This window comes from Prunus avium, chromosome 2 (assembly GCF_965620075.1).
Source record: "Prunus avium chromosome 2, drPruAviu1.hap1.1, whole genome shotgun sequence".
Classification (NCBI taxonomy): domain Eukaryota; kingdom Viridiplantae; phylum Streptophyta; class Magnoliopsida; order Rosales; family Rosaceae; genus Prunus; species Prunus avium.
Genome location: NC_142285.1, coordinates 42,043,441 through 42,064,319, shown reverse-complemented (window position 1 = coordinate 42,064,319; position 20,879 = coordinate 42,043,441). Strand labels below are relative to the sequence as shown.

Below are 20,879 nucleotides of genomic sequence, written 5' to 3'. Positions count from 1 at the left end.
TATCGAACTTTGCAAATCTGAGAAACCCATTAAAAATAGAATCTTTGTAAAGTTCCATCCGTCTGTTATTCTTTATATTAATTTATGATCATATGATAAAACCTACGCGCCTATTCTTAATTTCTGTTGCTAATCTTACAAAACATAATAATTAGGTAAGCCTTTTGTCCCTACCATCATCATCATTCTATAATTTCCATGATAATATCTTCATTATTGAGAAGAAGAAGGTTTTGGCTTTGGGTGGTCAACTGTATTGGACTTTTTGTCATTCCAGATCAACAACGCAATAATATGTATAATAACTTTTGTACGTATAATTGTATTATTAAAAAAGAAATAGCAAAACAGTGTTATTTCCGTTATAAATAAGTTTTTTTTAGCACAAATCAATTATTATTTTTTCAAACCAAGTCTATATGTCAACATTTTGGGTCAAGGGCAGATTGCAGTGGTAAGTAGACCAAATATATATGAACTGTGATTTCTTGGAAAGGAAGTCGTCATTGTTTGAAGCTGGTTTTGTAGCATAAAAGGCTGAAAAAACGCCAGAAACCCAAAGAGGATTTTCCCTTTGTCAACTTGGCTATTGATTTGATTGTATACATGTACTTAAATAATTACAAAATTTGGACCCAAAAGCAAAACCTAAAAATAGAAAGAGAGAAAACAATTAAACTCAAACCAAGAAAAAAGAAGCAAGTCATTTCTTTCTTTATGAGACAAGCAACAAACAAGACAAAAAGCCAAAATTCCTTGGAAGCATAAAAGACACCAGAGTGGCAATAAGACTCTTCCTCTCTCGTCTGAAACCAAACCAGAAACAACAAAACCAGACCAAACCATACGACCCAGTCTTCGCTGCCCTTCATCCCCACGCTCCATAGGTAGAGAGTGGGAAGAAGAGCGAAAGGGAGGAGGGCAAGTTGGTCAATTTACAAATGTGTAATAAATATATACAGTGATAATAGAAATAGGTGTCGAAAAATGCATGAGCTTTGGAAAGCGCTTGGTACGAATGACGGCCGCTGCCGTTTGCTTTTTTACAGTCTCTGAGTCTCATCACTAACGTCGCTTCACCGCCGTTTATACACTACATACATACACACACCTCTTTCTTAAAACACGCAGAGTAAGCCAGACAGACAAAGATAGAGAGAGAGAGTGAAGAATTCAATTCTCTCTCTTCATAACACTCCCTCAGTCTGCCTTACACTTCACGCCAAACGTCTGCTCTCTCTGCTTCTCTCTTTCTGTTAGTGGGGTATTATGTGTGAGGTTGAAGAACCCAGAGCTTAGCTCATCTTCCTCTTCTGTTCAGTCCCCATTTTCCTTTTTCTTTCTTTTACGTCTCTCTGTTTTGGGTTTTTTGCCATTGGAGCTTTAGTTTGTGGAGGATGGAGGAAAGGGTTGTCTTCTACGTTGGACTAGCTTTGCTTCCGCTTCTCTTTCGCTTTGCTTCCCCACTCAACGACGAAGGTAGCTCTCTCTCTCTCTCTCTCTCGCTTGCTGCTTCTCTTTCGGCTTTCATGCTCAAAAGTCTCTCTTTTCCTTGGATTTTCGTTTGGTTGCCGAGAAAACGGAGGAAATAACCAGAACTGAACACATGAAAAACTTGTTTCTATGTTTTTTGAACGTTATGCTGATCGGAAAATGGACTCTGGTCACCGTTGCACTCTATTTTTAGTCCGTTGAGTTATGCCATTCTGATCTCACGTTTTCTCAGCAGCCGAACGCCATACCCAACATGCCACACCCTATCAGTGCTTCCAAGTTTCAATTTTTGTGTTATGGGTTGAACTTGGTGTCCTCAACTCAAGCGTCTGAATTATTATACTATTTAAATTGAAATTATTTTATTTTTTGTCCTATAGCTGGGTATTATTAAATAATCTTATTTATTTCCCTGGAATATTTTATTTGGGTGCCCAGGAAAAGCGTTGATGTCAATTAAGGCTTCATTCAGCAATGTGGCCAACGTGTTACTCGACTGGAACGATGCCCATGATGAAGATTTCTGTTCTTGGCGAGGAGTTTTCTGTGACAATGTCACCTTCTCTGTGGCCTCCTTGTGGGTTCTCTCTCTCTCTCTCTGAACCCTTTAATCGTTTGCTGCAGAATTTGGTTTTGCATATTTGATGGGTTTAATATTCTTTTGTTTGTTGTTTGAAGGAACCTGTCCAATTTGAACCTGGGTGGAGAGATTTCACCAGCCATTGGAGATTTGGGGAACTTACAATCCATGTATGTTTCAGTTCTTTTGATACCATTTGTATCTTCTTTTATTTTTTGGTGCGATAGCATTGAACGGTTTTTGATTGACTTTTCTGTATTTATAAATGGTAGAGACTTGAAGGGGAATAAGCTTACTGGTCAAATACCGGATGAGATTGGCAACTGTGCTTCTCTTATGCATTTGTAAGAGTTATCCTTGATGTTTAACCTTTTCTATATTCGTCCTTGGAGTTTGTTTCTGTTCTGGTTTCGCTGAGTAGTTTGTGTTGAAACTGCAGGGATTTATCTGATAATTTCCTGTATGGAGACATACCTTTCTCCGTTTCCAAGCTTAAGAAGCTGGAGCTTTTGTAAGTGATATAATCATGGAGTGCCAGTAAGATTCATAAAAGTTCCTACAAACTAATCTGATTCTATTTATGCAGGAATTTGAAGAACAATCAGTTGACTGGTCCCATCCCTACAACTCTAACCCAAATTCCAAACCTAAAAACTCTGTGGGTTCTCTGCTTTACCCTTATACTAGTATGATTTAAAATTGAAAGCTTGTTATATTATATAGTAAAATTCAGCTTCCGACAATTGTTGTGCTAAGATGTGTTTTCACATAACATTTGGACTAATAATTTGTTTCTCTTTGGGTATGATGGTTTGGCAATTGAAGTGATCTTGCTCGGAATCAGCTTACTGGTGAGATTCCTAGGCTAATATATTGGAATGAAGTGCTGCAGTACCTGTAAGTGCCGTAAACATTGTTACAAGCAAGATTTCAATTTACAGTGATTCAAATTTATTGGTTGTGGTCAGTATATGATTATTTGTAGCAAGGCTGTAGTATATATGCTACAGAATCCTCAGTATTTCTGATTCTTTTGGTTGAAAATGACTTTACAGTGGATTGCGTGGAAACTCTTTGACTGGATCACTGTCACCAGATATGTGTCAATTGACGGGCTTGTGGTACTTGTAAGTGATCATACAACCTAAAGTCAACTGTTTTTGTGTCATTCGTTCTCTATCATTTTGTTCCTGTTATTAATTTTTTATTTTATTTTGTCCAACAGTGATGTTAGAGGCAATAATTTGACTGGTCCCATCCCCGACAACATTGGCAACTGTACAAGCTTTGAGATCCTGTATGTTGTCTTAAAATTTTTAGTCCCCCTTCCCTACACAAAATAACTGAATCTTTTGTTTGAAACTTTCGTAATGGTTTTGTTTTGGAACTACAGGGATATATCATATAATCAGATAACAGGTGGAATCCCATATAACATTGGATTTTTACAAGTAGCTACGCTGTAAGTTTTATGGCTTTTGACAGTTGTAGTTATTGTGGACTTCATCTGATGACAAGGTTATAAAGCCTTTTTTGTTTGGGTATTAAGGTTATGGTACTTTTGTTAGGTCGCTCCAAGGGAATAGATTGACGGGAAAAATCCCTGAGGTGATTGGTCTAATGCAGGCCCTTGCTGTTCTGTAAGTGAGCTTAATTGAACTTTTAGGATTTTATTCCAGTATGATTTTTGCAGCAATATTCTTTTTCCTTAGTAGAGAGTTAATTTGCTTTTTAATTTCCCATTTGTCTTCCAGGGATTTGAGTGAGAATGAACTGGTAGGGCCAATTCCACCAATACTTGGCAATTTGTCCTACACAGGGAAACTGTAAGCTCGGCTTGCTTTGAGGGATAATGTCACCTTGAATGCTTCAGTATTTTGTCTTAACACGTTTGTTATTTCAGATATCTCCATGGCAACAAGTTGACTGGGCCAATTCCTCCTGAGCTTGGCAATATGTCTAAACTTAGCTATTTGTAAGTAGCTTTATATGATGCAAACCTATAGATGTAATAGTTAAATCTGTGTGACTGAATTTGCTTTACAACTTTTATCTGCAGACAATTGAATGACAACAAATTGCTCGGTACAATTCCTGCTGAGCTTGGGAAGCTGCAGCAGTTGTTTGAGTTGTGAGTAATTATTGTCACCATTCCTGTTGGTAATCCCAGTGTTACATTTACTGACATGCATGTTATGCGTCAGGAATCTTGCCAACAATGAACTGGAAGGTCCTATTCCACATGAAATCAGTTCCTGCACGGCGTTGAATCAATTGTATGATATCTGATTTCTGACTTTAATTGAACTTCAGTGATGTTATGCATATTGATTGAGTTTCATGTTCATTGATTGTTGATTTTATTTTAGCAATGTACATGGGAACCACTTGACTGGGTCTATCCCTCTGGCATTCCGCAATCTGCAGAGTTTAACTTATCTGTGAGTTCTGCTGTTTTGAACTTTGTTTATCACTTGGGGTTCAATTGATATTGCTTGTAAATTGATAGTATTAAATTTGTTGGACCTGCAGGAATTTGTCATCAAACTATTTTGGTGATAGAATAGCTATTGAGTTGGGACGCATCATCAATCTTGACACACTGTAAGTTTCTAGGTGTCCTGTGTTTTGTTGCCTCAAGCTTTTAATGCAGATTTGAGTGACTGTATTGTCACATTTATCCAGGGATCTGTCTAGGAATAATTTTTCAGGCCCTGTTCCAGCTTCTGTTGGTGATCTTGAGCACCTTCTCACCTTGTAAGTTTACTTCACTAAGTACTTGCTATATAGGTTCATTGTTTGTGGCACCTGACTTTTGATTTGTTTACTCGCAGAAATTTGAGTGATAATCATCTCGATGGTTCTTTGCCAGCAGAATTTGGGAACCTTAGGAGTGTTCAAATTATGTAAGTTTCTATTAGGACTATTTGTAATTAGGACTTTTATTGATATCTTTGCCCTCCTGATATGTTCGTACCTTAATGAATGTCTTACAGTGATATGTCTTATAACAATCTTTCTGGAAGTATCCCAGCAGAATTGGGTCAGTTGCAGAACCTTGCGGCATTGTAAGCTCTTTTCCCGCTTTATCACGTCATGTCCCAATTTTCATGCTTCACATATTTTGTCATATTAATTCTATTTTGTGCCATATTATGGTAGGATACTTAATAACAACAACTTGCATGGAAAGATACCTGATCAGCTAACCAATTGTTTCAGTCTTGCCACCTTGTGAGTTCTGTTTCTTGAATCTTTCCCATTTTCATTCTTGTATTTCCTAAACCCTTCTTGAATGCTGTTTCATCACAATTTCAGGAATTTCTCGTACAACAATTTATCTGGTGTTATACCTCCCATGAGGAACTTTTCACGTTTTTCACCAGACAGGTTCGTGGGGGAAAAGATGTGGTTAATTCCTTTTTTAAATATTTGCTTGTGGTAAAAATGTTTTGTGTTTCAGCTTTATTGGAAACCCATTGTTGTGTGGCGACTGGTTGGGATCAATATGCAGACCTGGTGCTGCAAAATCTAGGGGTAAATTTTAACTATTTTCCGTTATTTTGTGCTAATGGAATCTAAGGCATGTCACGATCATCTAGGTTTCATCCGAATTTAACAAATTATCCTTTTGACTTCTACTCTCAGCTATATTCTCCAGAACAGCAGTTGTTTGTATGACATTGGGCTTCATCACAGTATTATCCATGGTGGTAGTTGCGGTTTACAAATCCAACCAAGCAAAGCAGTTAGTCATGGGATCTAGCAAGAGTGGGCAAGGCATGTAAACCCTTCGTATTTTTAAAGTAACAATTCCGTTTGTATTTTCATTCCTCCAACCTAATTAACATTTGATTTTCTTTCCAGGTCCTCCTACACTTGTAATCCTTCACATGGATATGGCCATACACACCTTTGATGATATAATGAGAATTACTGAGAATCTCAATGAGAAGTATATTATAGGGTATGGTGCTTCTAGCACAGTGTACAAGTGTGTACTGAAGAATTCCCGACCAATGGCAATTAAGCGAATCTACAATCGGTATCCAGACAACATGCGGGAGTTTGAGACTGAACTTGAAACCATTGGCAGTATCAAGCATAGAAATCTTGTTAGCTTGCATGGGTATTCACTGTCGCCACATGGAAATCTCCTCTTCTACGACTATATGGAGAACGGATCTCTGTGGGATCTGCTTCATGGTTAGCCTTGCTTCACTGTACTTGTTGCTTATTTCTGACAGAAGGAATATTTTTTAAGTTTATTTAAGGTTATATCGTCATGTGATATCTCCAAGCACAATTTGAGTCTAGAATATGCTGTGAGATTAATTGTCAATTGCTGATTCTTTTGCCAACGTTCGTGACAGGACCAGCAAAGAAGGTTAAACTTGATTGGGAAACAAGGTTGAAAATAGCTGTTGGAGCTGCACAGGGACTTGCTTATCTTCACCATGATTGTAACCACCGAATTATTCACAGGGATGTTAAATCTTCTAACATCTTGCTGGATGAGAATTTTGTGGCTCATCTCTCTGATTTTGGAATTGCAAAAAGCATCCCAGCTGCAAAGACCCACGCATCAACTTATGTTCTTGGAACAATTGGCTACATTGATCCCGAATATGCTCGAACTTCTCGGCTCACTGAAAAATCTGATGTGTATAGCTTTGGGGTTGTGCTTCTTGAGCTACTAACTGGGAAAAAGGCTGTGGACAAGGAATCCAACTTGCATCAATTGGTACGTTTGTGATTCATGTTTGTTCTATTTAGGTGGCAATGTTACTAAACTAACATTGAGGTATGTTTGTCTCAGATATTGTCGAAGGCGGATACAAATACAGTAATGGAGACTGTTGACCCAGAGGTCTCTGTTACTTGCATGGATTTATCTCATGTCAGGAAGACCTTCCAACTTGCTCTGCTGTGCCTCAAGCGAAACCCTATTGAGAGACCAACCATGCATGAGGTTGCACGGGTTTTAGTCTCCCTCCTTCCTGCACCTCCCACAAAACATTGTTCTGTTTCAAAGGGCATTGACTATGCTAAATTTGCGGTTGACAAGGGACAACAGCAACCGAAATTGCAGCAGCAGCAACAACCGCAACAGCAACAGCAGCATCCTGTTCAGGAAGAGAGTAATTCATCTGATGCTCAGTGGTTTGAACGGTTTGGTGAAGTTATATCTAAGAACACACTTTGAAGTTTCTTGTCCCTTATGTTTTGCAACGCTTTGAAGGTGGGATAAGGATAATCCCAATTTTGGTTCAGATGGGTTTGAGTGCCTTGCTCTAGCAGATGAATTCAATATATATGTCCTAACGAGACAGCTTTTGGAAGTTGCAACTGTCGCATAGATCTTTTGTAACGATGTCGTATAAGAAGACTGAAAAATTGTAATTTTATGATGACTTACTTTGTTGATATGCTCATGATCAGACAAGGGAAAAGAAAAGAAAACCCTGATGTCAGATTGTGTTCCGGTGTACCTACTGGTTGGTTAATTATTTCACTGTCATGAAAGTATCCACAAAGATTTGGTTGAATGTCTGAAGCCATTTGATTTCTGAAAATGGGTTTCACGAGAATTTATTGTCGGTCAGATCATTCAGTCTTGAGCTGAAAAGAACGTCCAAATTAATTTTTACACAAAGGACGGGTTTTTCAATGTCACAGGTAAAGTCTATTTCTTGGTTTCAGCACCAGAACCAAAAGATAAGCGGGCCCCTTTTTCTCTCGAAAATGAACAAAAAATATTTCTTTTCATGAACTGGGAATTTAAGACATTCAATTCTATTTTTCCCTTTTTTCTTTCATATTTTCTTAACAAAGTGAACCTGTAGGTACATGCTCGTAACGTTCACAACATAACAGCAGAAAATAGAATACCCAACCTCAAATCATGCCAAAATGATGCTTCTTTGACCGCATTTGCCATCATCAACAATTTGATGGTCTATGAGCGGTGTGTAGAAAGAAGCATTCAATTAAGTCAGATATATGATTTTGATATATCTAAAACTTGGCTAGTCTTTTGCTTCTTCAGAAAATTCAATGAGCCAGAAACTATTCTCGATTAGGAACATTGTGAAAGGCTGATGTTGTACCTCAGAGTTGTCGATGAAAGGAGCTTGGTCTGTTTTCTTTTTGGTTTTACAGACGGAGATTTCGAAGAGGTTAAAACCTTAGCAGGCAAAGGCACTTTTGGACTGAGGTTTTGCATTGTTCTGGGCTTCAGATGCAAGGGAGAGCTGGCAATCATGTCAAGATAGACCGTGAAGAGAGAGAGTTAAACATAGACTTCTCAATTTTCACATTTATACAATTATATCCAAAGACATTTAGATCAGATAGTACCTTACTAAATAAATCTGTTGGTGGCTCCTTCAGAAACCTCTTGTCAATTGCAAACTTGAATTCCTAAGGAACAGTTAAAGCATGGTTTTAAAACTTAGTTCAAAACAAGGTTTGTCTTTTGTTTTTGAATTTTGCTGATATGCGTAAAGACTTTGTCAGTACATTAACCTTGGCAAGGAGAAGCTTAATTCAAAGCCTGTAATGTAAATGTATACACAGATTTAGATTACCTTCTTTTTAATAGAGCAAGCTGTGCATTTGTAAGCCGTTCCACTTTTCTCTTGTGTTAAGGCATAGCCAAAGGTTGGCCTGTGCAAAAGAGTAAGAACAACATTAAGATAGCAACAATACATCTCAATTAAGATTACTCTGTAAAGTTTCTAATAATAGCTGCTTGAAGATTATAAACAATGGAATTTACAATTCATCAAGGTGGTAAAACTGATGCCTAACCGTGTGTTCGAAACTGAACTTAATAAAACTCTTGGATCAAGTGTTGAACATGGGAAAAATTTATGAGTGCAAGGTAAAACTATATACAGAGAGGATACAATCGTTTATAGGTTTTAGCTTCAAAATTGACAAGCTCTGAAAGCAAAGATAGTTACCCTTTAATCTCTGTATTTTCATTAGAATTAGGTGCATTTGTCACCTGCAATTAAAAGATTATTATGTCATGATGAGAGAGTGGAGAAAGAAAGTTCACATCCAAATAATGTAACAAGTTTTGGAGGCTTACGTTATTATATGTCTGTTGCATTGCATAAGCTCTTGCCGATGTCCTGAGGTTAAACACCTGATAGCAATCAAACAAAGAACTGTTAAGAATATTATGAAAGGAATTTGATACCTCAAGTCACTTAGTAAAATGTTTTATGATAACCTGAAACTCTGTTGCTGGTACCGTGCTCTTTTTAGGGGTAGGCAATGGAGGAGCCTCGAGAATCTGCAGAGGCCAATATCAAAGAAATGAAAGATCACAAAAGAGTATTGATTTTTCGTTCAAATACTATTCACTTGAAGCGCAAACTTTTATTTTTTCTATTCAAGAGGAGTTCAAAGGAATAGGAACTTGCTTTTGCTTGTTCTCCTGGTTTGGCATTAACCTTATACCTGAAAATCATAGTGTATAAGATGGCCCAACAGCTCATTAGGGAGACCTTCATGTATCAAACCCAAATATTTTACGAAAATCAAGCAAGAAGTGAATGTACCTACGTCTTTGTGCTCTATGTGCCGTTTCCAAATTCGGTTCTCTAGGAATGGTTACTTTAGGTCTAGCATTTACTGTGATAACATCACCTCCAACCTGCATTGCACCACGAAAAACTATTTTTTTCTTATTTGGTATGAAAACAAAATCTCTTCGTATGATTTCAAGCACAAAATCTTCTGCTTTTTTGTTTTTTTAATTACGAACAGCAAACACCTCAATGCAGTATGTATGTACATTACCCTTATTGGCACCTTGTGCAACCAAAAAGGTTGATGCTTAAGTTCAGCAACCTGCTTCACAAAATTATAAGGGCCCTTCAGAAATTCATTTAGAAGATTGATCACTATTGAACTTCATATGTATCATAATTGCATGCATATACGCCTCTGGTATACAGAAGATAAAGAACCAATTTGAGGAAAAAGACTACATGTACGTTCTCCAGGCATCAACAAAGATCAAACCAAAGATGCCAAACTACCAAATAAAAATGAGTTAGTGCACCTTGCGTAAATAGCCAGCCTCCAACTTCTGTCTTTTAGTACAATGGGTATCACTGGAAGGAGATTTCTGTGAATTAACATCAGCTTTCCTAAGCTTCTCCCCAAACCTGTGTAATCAAGAGTCGAAAATGGAAGAAATAGAGAAATAAAACACCAATCAATAAGAATAAGAGATCATCCACAAAAGAAACATCATCAAATTTGAAAAAGTACGTGTCCCCAGTACACGAAACGAAAAATGCTTCACCAACTTTATGCACAACCTGCTAAATGGCAATCTTGTCTTACCAATCTTTAGTAGGACATGATGATACAGTGACACCTTTGAATACTGCAAAATGTGATTTATAAATAAAGAAAAGGCAAGGCAATTTTGCCAATGGAGATGACAATAGAGGGAAAAAAAATTAGCACCTCCTCGATAACCGGTTCAAGTGAGGTTCTCGACGATGATTTTGCTTGGCCAACTGACTTGCTGTGGGTTTCATCAAAGTTGAAATCCTTGATAGAGGCGGTGACTTGGCTGGTGAGTTTGTTTTAGGGTTTTGAGTATCTTGAGCCATGTGATTAGAAAATTCTAATAATGTGGAAACATGAACATACAAAAGAACAGTAAGAAACAATATCATGCCTTGTTAATCATAAGGAAGAATAAAATTGATATTTAGTAAAATTAAAATTAAAATTAAAATGTACCTCTGTTATTCTCATCTACTGCTGTAGAGACCTCAGCTTCCATGCAATTATTTGAATCACTGTCTCTAATGCCTTCAACATCTTTGGATTCAGCAGAGGTTTTTACAGGTTCCACAGGAATGGCTTTTTGCCAATTCATCAACAATTTTATAATGAAAGCTAAAAAAAATAACAAAAAATTAAGAAAGAAAAACAGAGAGTTAGTGGTAGACTTTTGTAAAGCACTCAATCAATACAAGTAAGAAATTAATCTACCTGCATCCAAATTGTTACAAAGAAAACAATACAAAATTAATACTAATTAAGATGCAAAATTAACTAAACACGTAGATATTGAAATCAAATTGCAGAAACGATCGTCAATTGAAACGGTCGTGATTGAAGATGATCCAAATTCATTGTTTGGGAATATGATGAAGCAAAATAACAAACAAATGTTTCTCTAAATCGCTTACGCGAAGGCGGATAACTTCCGGCGAATTGGAACCAGTCTTCGGCTTCCGTGGCCTCCAAATCGGAATCGGGCTGAGTGAAATCGTAGAACTTAGGCGCATCGAACTCGTAGTCCAAATCAATTTCATCGCCCTCGTAAGCTTTCCTCATAAAATCCTTCATTTCTTCGTCCATTTTTCTCTCTCTAAACCTCGTTTCAGGCAAACGAACCAATGAATTCCATGCGTTTAATTACTTTGATATTACAAAGATATAATTTTTATTCTCCTTTTGATGATTCTCCTTTTCTCGGAAACTTAGACAGCGGACTTGTGATGTTCGGGTTGAAAAATTTCCCGGGAAATCAGAATTTAGAGAGAGAGAGAGAGAGGTGGGGTTATATATGTAATGTTTGATTATGAAATTTGAAACCCTAATTGACTGCTATGATTTGTGAAGGAAGAAATTGAATTTCTTGACTTTTTAGTTTTGGTGCGAAAATTTCGGGCTGGTTTAAGAAAACAAACTCAGCAGCAAGAAAGGAAAGAGACGATGACAGAAGGAGGTTGAGGACGAACCTTTTTTTAGCGCCGAAGTTTGGGACATGCTACGGTCCAAAAATTTGAACTTGTGGGCCCAGGCCCACTACTTGGTTATCATGCGCCCCCACCTCAACCTTGGTAAGCCAATTTCAATAATCTTTTTTAAAATGTATTTCCTAAATTTTTTATATAGTAACTATCCTTTTATTTCAACAGATAAATATCTTGAATTTTTCTGTACCAAAAAAAAAATCTTTTTTTTTGTCATTCGTTAGGGAGGGGGAGAGAGATGAGTAATTTTTTTTTTTTTTTGCCAATCGTTGGGAGAGGGGATATTAGTTAAATTGGTTCTTTACAAATTTCTGCCAATATCAAGCGTCGAACCTAGGTGCCAATGTGGGGGGGAGGGGGGAAAATTGCTGCCAAACCACTGCAGTTGAAACCCACCGGCAGAGATGAGTATTATATTAGGTTATTTCAAAATTATCTCCTACGGGAACATTGACAGGCCCATTCAAGCACAAGAAGGTGCAGCTGCACCTCCCCTTTCTAGAAAAAGCCTTAGAGGCACCGGATTTACCCCTCTGCTATGCTGCCCACCAACTGTATGAGTAAATGACACAACCATGTTCTTCTTTGTGTTGCTGCGCTGTGCACATCATGCCTTTTTATTTTATTTTATTTTTTAAGTCTTAGCCAAAACGACGTCATTTTGGATCAGGCAAAAAAAAAAGGGAAAGGGAAATGTGCAATTTGAAGTCATTAATGAAACAGATTGCCAAGTTGCCATCCCTTCCAGTTTGAAGAATCCTTGCACGTATCACGATATTCCCAATTTGAATTTCATCGACTTGGTTTGGAGTAAGGGCCAGTTTGGTATTGCTGTGCTGTGAAAATAATCGCTGTCAGATTTGCTGTGAGAGAAATCAGCTGTAAGATAAAGCAGTTTGGCGTTTGGTAAACTTTTTGTTCAAAGTGTTTTTTTGTATTGATTCCCACATAATTAGAAAATAATTCTTGCATAATCATCAAACCCAGTGCCCTCTTCGAAACTGATTCATGCATAATCAAAAAATGAAAGTACCTCATTAGCTGTTTTCCCTAATAGCTTTCTCTCACAACAATTTTTAATAATAAGTGATTTTTTCATAGTTTACCAAACGGGCTAGGCTTCCCAATTTTTTTTTAAAATCACTTATCACCCCAAATAAGCAATGCCAAATTGGCACTAAGGGCCATCATTTGGCCCACGGGCTCATGAGCCGATAAGGGTCAGTTCGGACCATCGAGAAAAAGCCCAGCCTGGACGGTTGTGGGCCATGGGCCAACCCGACCCAATATTTAGTGGGCTGGGCTTGGGCTTAGGTGTCTAAAGCCTAGCCCGACTCATAGGCCTGGCCAATTTGAGCCCACTAAGGCCTGACCCGCAGGCCCATATATTTTATATAAATATAAATTTAGTTTAAAAGTGAAGGGAAATGATGAAGACACACACAAGGGGTTTCGAACCCCTACCACTTTCATCCCAATCAACAACTTATCCACCATGCCATAGACAACTTAAAGCCATAGACAACTTAATGATTATATGCTACACCATTTGATATTTATATATGCTTCATCAAACACCTTGCCACAACTAAATTTAAGCCATATCAATAATGTTGGAGCTACATCAAACTATGTCAACTTAGAAGGCACTTCTTTAATGTCATCTTTTAGAGCTTTACGGTGAAGAAAATGTCACAAGAGTTCATATGAGTTTTTGTTGTAGTTTTCTAAATTTTAATTTATGTATTGTGAATTTATGAAATGAACAACGAAAAAAATGAAGACATAAACATATAGATAAATGTAAATAGAGAACTATGAAAAAAGAAAAAAAAAAGAAAAAAAGAAGAAGGTAGAAATGCACCGAAACATAGAAAAAGAATAAAGAATTGACAAAATATTCAATATTAAAAAAATACAAAATAAAGTAGGCTCATTTTGGCCCGGCCCGGCCCGATGGGCTTTTTCAAGCCTAACCTATGAGCTGGGCTTGGACATTGAATTTTAAAAAAAAAACCCAACCCAATGTGGCCTGTTATTTTCTCTCTCATTTTTAAAGCCCGTCCCGACCCGACCCAAGCCCATTAACGAGGGTTAGTTTGGAGTCATTGGATTGAATGATACTTGAAGAAGCCTTGCGTTGAGTCAAGGTCTTGTTCCAATTTGATTTCTTTTTTTTTAAATATATTTTTTTCTTATTATGTCTTATTATAATTTTTTTATTCAGTCAAGGTCTGGTCCTAATAATGAAAAAAACATATTTGATTTTCGTTTGTTCTTTTTCTTTTTCATAATATGTGTTAATATATATATATATTTTTTTTTTTTCTGTTTTCATTTCCTCTCTATCCGTATGATAAGTAGCAAACTCGAAGAGGAATAGGCTACGTCACAGACGATTGTATGATTAATTATGATTTCTTTGTTTAATTGTTAATTTGATATGTATTTCGATTAGATTAATTGATATTGATTTTTGCTAGATTAATTATTATTTGGTATGAATTTTAGTTGATCCTCCCCTGAATATTGCCCCCCCTTTCAAAAATTCCTAGGTCTGCCATTGTACGTGAATCGAACTTGGGTGCACTTGAGGGGGGAGGGGGAGAGTTTGGCTCTTCATGGAGCTGCTATCAACATTTTGATTCATTCTCATATACTTAATCATAAAGAAGAACAATTATTATTAACAGTAATAATTAACAACAATTAACAATAATGAAGAAGAACAGAACAGAGCCTGTTGTCAACAATTTGGAATTATGAAGAAAGTCTCATAGACGCCACATTTTGTCCCAGCCTTGTAACTGAAGATAACATCCCTTATGTGCTCAACAATCCAAAAATGTTGGCCATTATTTGGATCCACATCCCTTTTTAATTCTTTTGGCATGTTGATAAATCTAAGAGTTGTTAGATTTCTCAGACGGTTTAATGCTGGAGGGCACCTCCTTCAGTTGTGGGGAAGGCCCTATTTGTAGCTCTTTGAGAAGAGGCATAGCCCCATTGTCTATGATCAAAGAGTTTAGTCCCTCCAAGTCCCTGAGTTGTAGGACCTTGAGTTTCTGAAAGCCTCCTTCAAAATGCAGCTGAGCATCGTCATATGCCTTGTATGAGATCCCAAGATCCAACAAATTAGGTAGATTTTGAAGGGCTTTTAGTGGGGAATCTCTCAACCTTGACCAGAAAATCTGTAGCTTGACGAGGTGCGGAAGCTGCGAAATCCAGTTTGGCAACTTCTCTAGACTCCCCTTCAAGTAGAGAATCCGGATAAATTGTGGTGGAGTTGAAATGGATTGTAGATCAAGGACCTCATCTTCACTTATTGTACTTACTTCTAGAGATTCAAGGTGGTTCATGTTTTCAACAGAAGCACATAGAGCCCTTCCATCTTCACGTTTCAAGTTTTTTAGGCCCAACTTCCTCAGCTGCCTTAACTTTCCCAATGCTTTGATTAGGTTGATCCCTCCATGATTTGCCTCCACATGGTATAGCTTTTGCAATGCACGTAAACATCCAATACCGTCATGTATCTTCACTCCCCGCTCGAATGTCATGCTAAACTCTATGTTGTAGTCACAATAGTAGGCCAAAAGATGTCTCAACTTAACAAGCTTATTGATCTTGGCTGGTATTTCATACACCAAGCTTATTGATCTTGGCTGGTATTTCATACACCAGAGACTGTTTTAGATCCAAGGTTTCTAGGTTTTGCAGATTACCTATGGACTCCGGAAGAAACTTCACCTTTGTATTCCTTAGGCTCAAGTACTTCAAGAGATACAAATTGTTGTGAATTGAGCACAAAACTCAACTCACCCTCCCCTAATGATCTTGTTGTTGATGGACTTTGTGACAAACACAATTATGGATGAATCACACACACTACACTTGAGAAACCAACCGAGCACAAAATGACACAAGAATTTATAGAGGTTCAGCAATTGCCTACATCCTCTTGGTGATCCCCTTGAGAGATTCACTAATGAAAGAATAAGTTACAACTTTGGTTTACAAAGAAACCCCCTTAGAACTCTATTCTCTCCCCAAGCTCTCTTTTCTCTCTCACCCCTTGCTCTACACTTTGATACACTAGAGAACTCTTAAGCCATGATTTGCTTCTTGCATGCTAAACCCCTTTATATAGCCAAATATGCAAGAGTGTGAATGCAACCTCACACTATTCAAATGTTGGCTACCAAACTTAACCATGGATGGCTGCCAAACATTCCACCATTTTGTGCCACCAAACAAGTCACCTATTTTTGACAAAGATGGCAAGCCAATATTTACTCACATGGGCAACTCCAAAATTCTTCTAGAAATGAGTCAACCATGTCATGGAATTTAGGTAGAAATCCATAGCACACAAAAGAGGACTTTGTATCCTTAGGTGAGCCAATTTTTCCAACAATCTCCACCTTGGCGAACCTAAAACTCCATGTGGAAATCATTGCCTTTCAGGACATCTGTTATGTCTTGAGAATCGTCCTGATAACTCCCAAGAACTCCACCTCAATCTTTAGCATGAAACAAGATTGAGCAAGCTCAAACAATGTTTGAACTTTGCTGCTGTGACTGGCTTTGTTAGACAATCTGAAGCATTTTCAGTTGTATGAACCTTCTTTATCATGACGTCTCCATCGTTCACCCAATCTCTTATCCGGTGGTATCGTACATCAATGTGTTTGGACCTCCCATGGAACGCTTGATTCTTCACTAAGTATATAGCACTTTGACTGTCACTTTGTATCACCACCAAGTCTTGAGCTATCCCGAATTCCTTTGCCAATCTCTTCAGCCATACTGCTTCTTTAAAAGCTTCCGTGAGCGCCATATACTCCGCCTCTGTAGTAGACAAAGCACTAACCGATTGTAGCACCGCTCTCCAACTAATCGGTCCTCCACCACAAATGAATACATATCCTGTGGTGGATCTCCTCTTGTCTAGATCTCCTGCATAATCAGAGTCCACATACCCCGACACACATGCCTTTCCTTGTTGTCTTTCAAACAATATACCAATCCTCTTGGTGCCCTTCAAATACCTTAGAATCCACTTTGCTGCTGTCCAATGTTGTTTCCCTGGATTCGCCATGTATCTTGACACTACACTTACGGCTTGGGCTAAGTCGGGGCGTGTGCACACCATTGCATACATGAGACACCCTATCAAGCTTGCATATGGAACTTTGCTCATTTCTTCCTTCTCTTCATCCGTAGAAGGACATTCCTGCGCACTTAACTTAAAATGCTCCGCCAAAGGAGTAGACACAGGCTTGCAATCCATCATATTGAATTTTTCAAGTACTTTGGAAATGTACTTACTTTGTGACAACCATAGCTTGCCTGAATTTCTGTTTCTCCTTATCTCCATTCCTAGGATCTTTTGTGCAGGGCCAAGATCCTTCATGTCAAACTCCCTTCCAAGCAATGTCTTCAATTCCTGGATTTTTGACATATCTTTACATGCAATTAGCATGTCATCAACATAAAAAAGCAAAAATATGATATTACCATCCTTGAATGCATGAGTGTATACACAGCAATCTGATTCACATCTTCTATACCCAATCTTCATCATGAAAGAATCGAAGCACTTGTTCCACTGTCTTGGAGATTGCTTCAGCCCGTATAAAGACTTTTTCAACCTGCAAACCAGATTTTCCTTGCTTGCTTCAATGAACCCTTGAGGTTGGCTCATGTAGATGTCCTCCTCCAAGTCCCCATGGAGGAAAGCAGTCTTCACATCCATTTGTTCCACCTCCATGTCCTTTTGAGCTACTATGGAGAGTAGTAGCCTTATAGAAGTATGTTTCACCACCGGAGAGAAGATTTCATCATAATCAACTCCCTCCTTTTGCAAGTATCCTTTGGCCACCAACCGAGCTTTGAATATGGTGGCTCCCTTCTCATGCATTTCTTCTTTCTTCCTAAACACCCATTTGCAGCCAATAACCTTGCGACCTTCGGGTTTAGGAACTAACTCCCAAACTGAGTTTTGGTGTAGAGATTCCATCTCTTGCATCATAGCTTCCATCCAACTTTCTCGTTCATTGCTCTCAATAGCCTCTTGGAACGTGGTTGGTTCTTCTTCACTAGCATTTAAGGCATAGTGAACTGCGTCATTGTCCCATCCAAACCTTTGAGGTGGTTTGATGGTTCTCCTGGGCCTGGACCGAGCTATAGATGATGGCTCCACCAGTTCTTGAGCCTCTTCTTCTTGAGTTTGTTGTTGTTGTTGCCCAGCATCTTCCTCCTCAATGTCAGACTCCACCTCCTCCTGAACGTCTTCAGTTGGCTGTTCTTGTGAAGTTTTCCTGGACACCTTCTTGAGCGGAACTTTAATGGTTGTTTCTTTCTCAACAACATCCTCCTTTGCATATGAATTCTTGACTTTGTTCATAGGCATGGTCTTCTCATCAAACACAACATCTCTGCTGAGTATCTTCTTTTGGTTCACTGGATCCCATAGCTTGTAGCCCTTCACACCACTTTCAAAGCCGATGAAAATGCATTCAAGAGACTTTGGCTTCAACTTGGATCTTTCATCACTAGGAATAAGTGCATATGCACTGCATCCAAATACCTTAAGATTAGTATAATCAATTGACTTATTAGACCATACCTCCTCTGCACATTTGAACTCAAGATTTCTTGACGGCGATCGGTTAACCAAATAGGAAGCGTGGTTAACTGACTCTGCCCAAAATGATTCGGGCAATCCTGCATGAATCCTCATACATCTCTCACGCTCCATGAGAGTTCTATTCATCCTCTCTGCAGCTCCATTTTGTTGGGGCGTCTTCTTCAAGGTAAAGTGCCTCTTAATGCCTTCGTTTCTGCAAAACTCAAGGAACTTGTTGTCTTTATATTCACCACCATTGTCACTCCTTAGGATCTTGATCTTTCTTCCGGTTAGGTTCTCAACTTCTGCCTTCCACTCTTTGAATTTGGTGAAGACCTCAGATTTCTCCTTCATGAAGTAGACCCAAACCTTCCTGGAAAAATCATCCAAGAAAGTCACGAAATAGCGAGCTCCACCCATTGATTTAATCGGTGATGGCCCCCATACATCCGTGTGAATATAATCTAGCACACCTGTGCTTTCTTCCTCTTTATCTCGCTGCTTGAAAGCTACTTTTGATTGTTTTCCCATGGTACAGAATTTGCAGAACTCCAGCTTGCAGCTTTGAACACCTTTTAACAACTTTCTGTTGTGTAGTTCCTGCATGCCCCTCTCACTCATGTGCCCTAGCCTCAAATGCCAAAGCTGAGTTTCATCCTCCGAGTCCTTGCTTGTGGATACAGCTGCTCCACCTGTAATTGTTGTACCACACAATCTATATAGACAATTAGGTTGAACTTCTCCCTTCATAACCACAAGTGAACCTTTTGAGATTATGAGTTTCCCTCCATTAGCTTTAATTGAATAACCATTCTTATCAAGAGTTCCAAGGGAAATAAGATTCTTACGCAACTTTGGAATGTGTCTTACCATTCCAAGCGTCCTAACAGCCCCATCATGCATCTTCACCTTGATTGTACCGGTGCCTTTGACTTTACAAATTGAGCCATCCCCCATCATAACTTCACCACCTTCTTCTTTTTCATATGTGTCAAACCACTCCTTGTTTGAGCACATATGGTATGAGCACCCGGAATCCAAAATCCAATCGGAAGAGGAACACCTTGAAGAATTAGCAAATGCATTAGTTTTAACATTGCCATTAACACATAAAAGCTCACCATCACTTTCTGTGACTTCCTCAGCTGTGTTTGCTGCATTCTTCCCTTTGTTCTTCTTCTCCTTCCATATGGGGCAATTCTTTTTCCAGTGCTCCTTTGACCCACACTCGAAACAACCTTCTTTTGCCTTGGATTTTGACCTTCCTCTGCTGCCTTTCTTGCCTTCACGCCTCTTTGAACGGCCCCTCTCTTCGGTCTTAGCAACTAGACCTTCACCTTGAGGGTTTTCTCTTGAACGTTGGGCCATCCTATGGTGCGTCATGATGTCTTGCACCACCGGCTCAAAATCCAGAGTGACCTTCCCGAACATAAGAGTAGTTCGAAAGTGTTTATAGGATGGAGGTAAGGATGTCAACAACATAAGAGCTTTATCCTCCGTACTATAATTAACTTCCATTCTCTGCAAGTCAGCAACACATCTATTGAAACTACTTAAATGTTCCATTAGATTACCTCCCTCCTCCATCTTAAGATTTAGGAGTTCTTCCTTTAGGAAGAGTTTGTTGGACAGCGACTTCCCTGCAAACATCTCTTCGAGCTTCTCCCATGTTTGCTTCGCTGTATCCTTCAACACGTTGATGAGGACCTCATCGGAGAGGTAGTTTTCGATGGCTCATCTGGCTAACTCGTCAAGTACACCCCACTCATCATCTGTCATACCTGTTGGCTTCTTTTCCTTGCCCACCAACACAACATGGAGATGTTGTTGTGTAAGGGCTGACTTCATCCTCCTTTGCCAAAGCGTGAAGTTCTCCTTCCCTGTGAAGGGCTTTAACTCCACCTTCATGTTGACAGATTGTGGCAGCCTCTGCAGCATAGAGCTACTTTCACCTTCAGCTTCCTTGTCACCTGCCATCTTCAACACTCTAGCAACTTGCTGCTCCAACACAGCTCTGATACCACTTGTTGTGAATTGAGCACAAAACTCAACTCACCCTCCCCTAATGATCTTGTTGTTGATGGACTTTGTGACAAACACAATTATGGATGAATCACACACACTACACTTGAGAAACCAACCGAGCACAAAATGACACAAGAATTTATAGAGGTTCAGCAATTGCCTACATCCTCTTGGTGATCCCCTTGAGAAATTCACTAATGAAAGAATAAGTTACAACTTTGGTTTACAAAGAAACCCCCTTAGAACTCTATTCTCTCCCCAAGCTCTCTTTTCTCTCTCACCCCTTGCTCTACACTTTGATACACTAGAGAACTCTTAAGCCATGATTTGCTTCTTGCATGCTAAACCCCTT

General features: G+C 38.7%; 2 protein-coding genes and 1 pseudogene across 2 annotated transcripts; 1 reads left to right on the top strand and 2 right to left on the bottom strand.

The window, feature by feature from the left end:
• The first annotated feature begins 1,125 nt into the window (after positions 1-1,125).
• ERL1 (ERECTA-like 1) lies at positions 1,126-7,623 on the top strand. Its single transcript, XM_021971445.2, has 27 exons — positions 1,126-1,479; positions 1,933-2,071; positions 2,173-2,244; positions 2,347-2,418; positions 2,514-2,585; positions 2,661-2,732; positions 2,900-2,971; positions 3,130-3,201; positions 3,300-3,371; positions 3,468-3,536; positions 3,643-3,714; positions 3,829-3,900; positions 3,978-4,049; positions 4,134-4,205; positions 4,279-4,350; positions 4,444-4,515; positions 4,607-4,678; positions 4,760-4,831; positions 4,909-4,980; positions 5,071-5,142; positions 5,237-5,308; positions 5,393-5,464; positions 5,538-5,611; positions 5,723-5,854; positions 5,942-6,280; positions 6,448-6,818; positions 6,894-7,623. Exons 1-27 carry the CDS (start codon positions 1,398-1,400, stop codon positions 7,278-7,280), a joined length of 2,961 nt encoding a protein of 986 aa, XP_021827137.2. The 5' UTR covers positions 1,126-1,397; the 3' UTR covers positions 7,281-7,623.
• A 197-nt stretch (positions 7,624-7,820) lies between these two features.
• On the bottom strand, positions 7,821-11,529 carry LOC110772364 (Cell cycle regulated microtubule associated protein). Its single transcript, XM_088249319.1, has 13 exons — positions 11,305-11,529; positions 10,850-11,008; positions 10,568-10,730; positions 10,155-10,260; positions 9,890-9,940; positions 9,649-9,743; positions 9,511-9,547; positions 9,318-9,380; positions 9,174-9,230; positions 9,043-9,086; positions 8,665-8,743; positions 8,435-8,497; positions 7,821-8,328 (listed from the first exon to the last, which is right to left on the bottom strand). The coding sequence occupies exons 1-13, from the start codon at positions 11,474-11,476 to the stop codon at positions 8,263-8,265; spliced, it is 1,155 nt and encodes a 384-aa protein (XP_088105445.1). The 5' UTR covers positions 11,477-11,529; the 3' UTR covers positions 7,821-8,262.
• Positions 11,530-14,529: 3,000 nt separating this feature from the next.
• On the bottom strand, positions 14,530-19,885 carry LOC148297067 (disease resistance protein RPM1-like; annotated as a pseudogene).
• Positions 19,886-20,879: the final 994 nt, after the last annotated feature.

Coding starts and splice junctions, on each gene's coding strand:
- ERL1 (XM_021971445.2), top strand. CDS start 1,398: ATGGAGGAAAGGGTTGTCTTCTACGTTGGACTAGCTTTGCTTCCGCTT. Junction 2,972..3,129: donor AATGAAGTGCTGCAGTACCT/GTAAGTGCCGTA, acceptor ATGACTTTACAG/TGGATTGCGTGGAAACTCTT. Junction 3,202..3,299: donor TTGACGGGCTTGTGGTACTT/GTAAGTGATCAT, acceptor TTTGTCCAACAG/TGATGTTAGAGGCAATAATT.
- LOC110772364 (XM_088249319.1), bottom strand. CDS start 11,476: ATGGACGAAGAAATGAAGGATTTTATGAGGAAAGCTTACGAGGGCGAT. Junction 9,231..9,317: donor TACCAGCAACAGAGTTTCAG/GTTATCATAAAA, acceptor GATTGCTATCAG/GTGTTTAACCTCAGGACATC. Junction 9,087..9,173: donor TGCAACAGACATATAATAAC/GTAAGCCTCCAA, acceptor TTTTAATTGCAG/GTGACAAATGCACCTAATTC.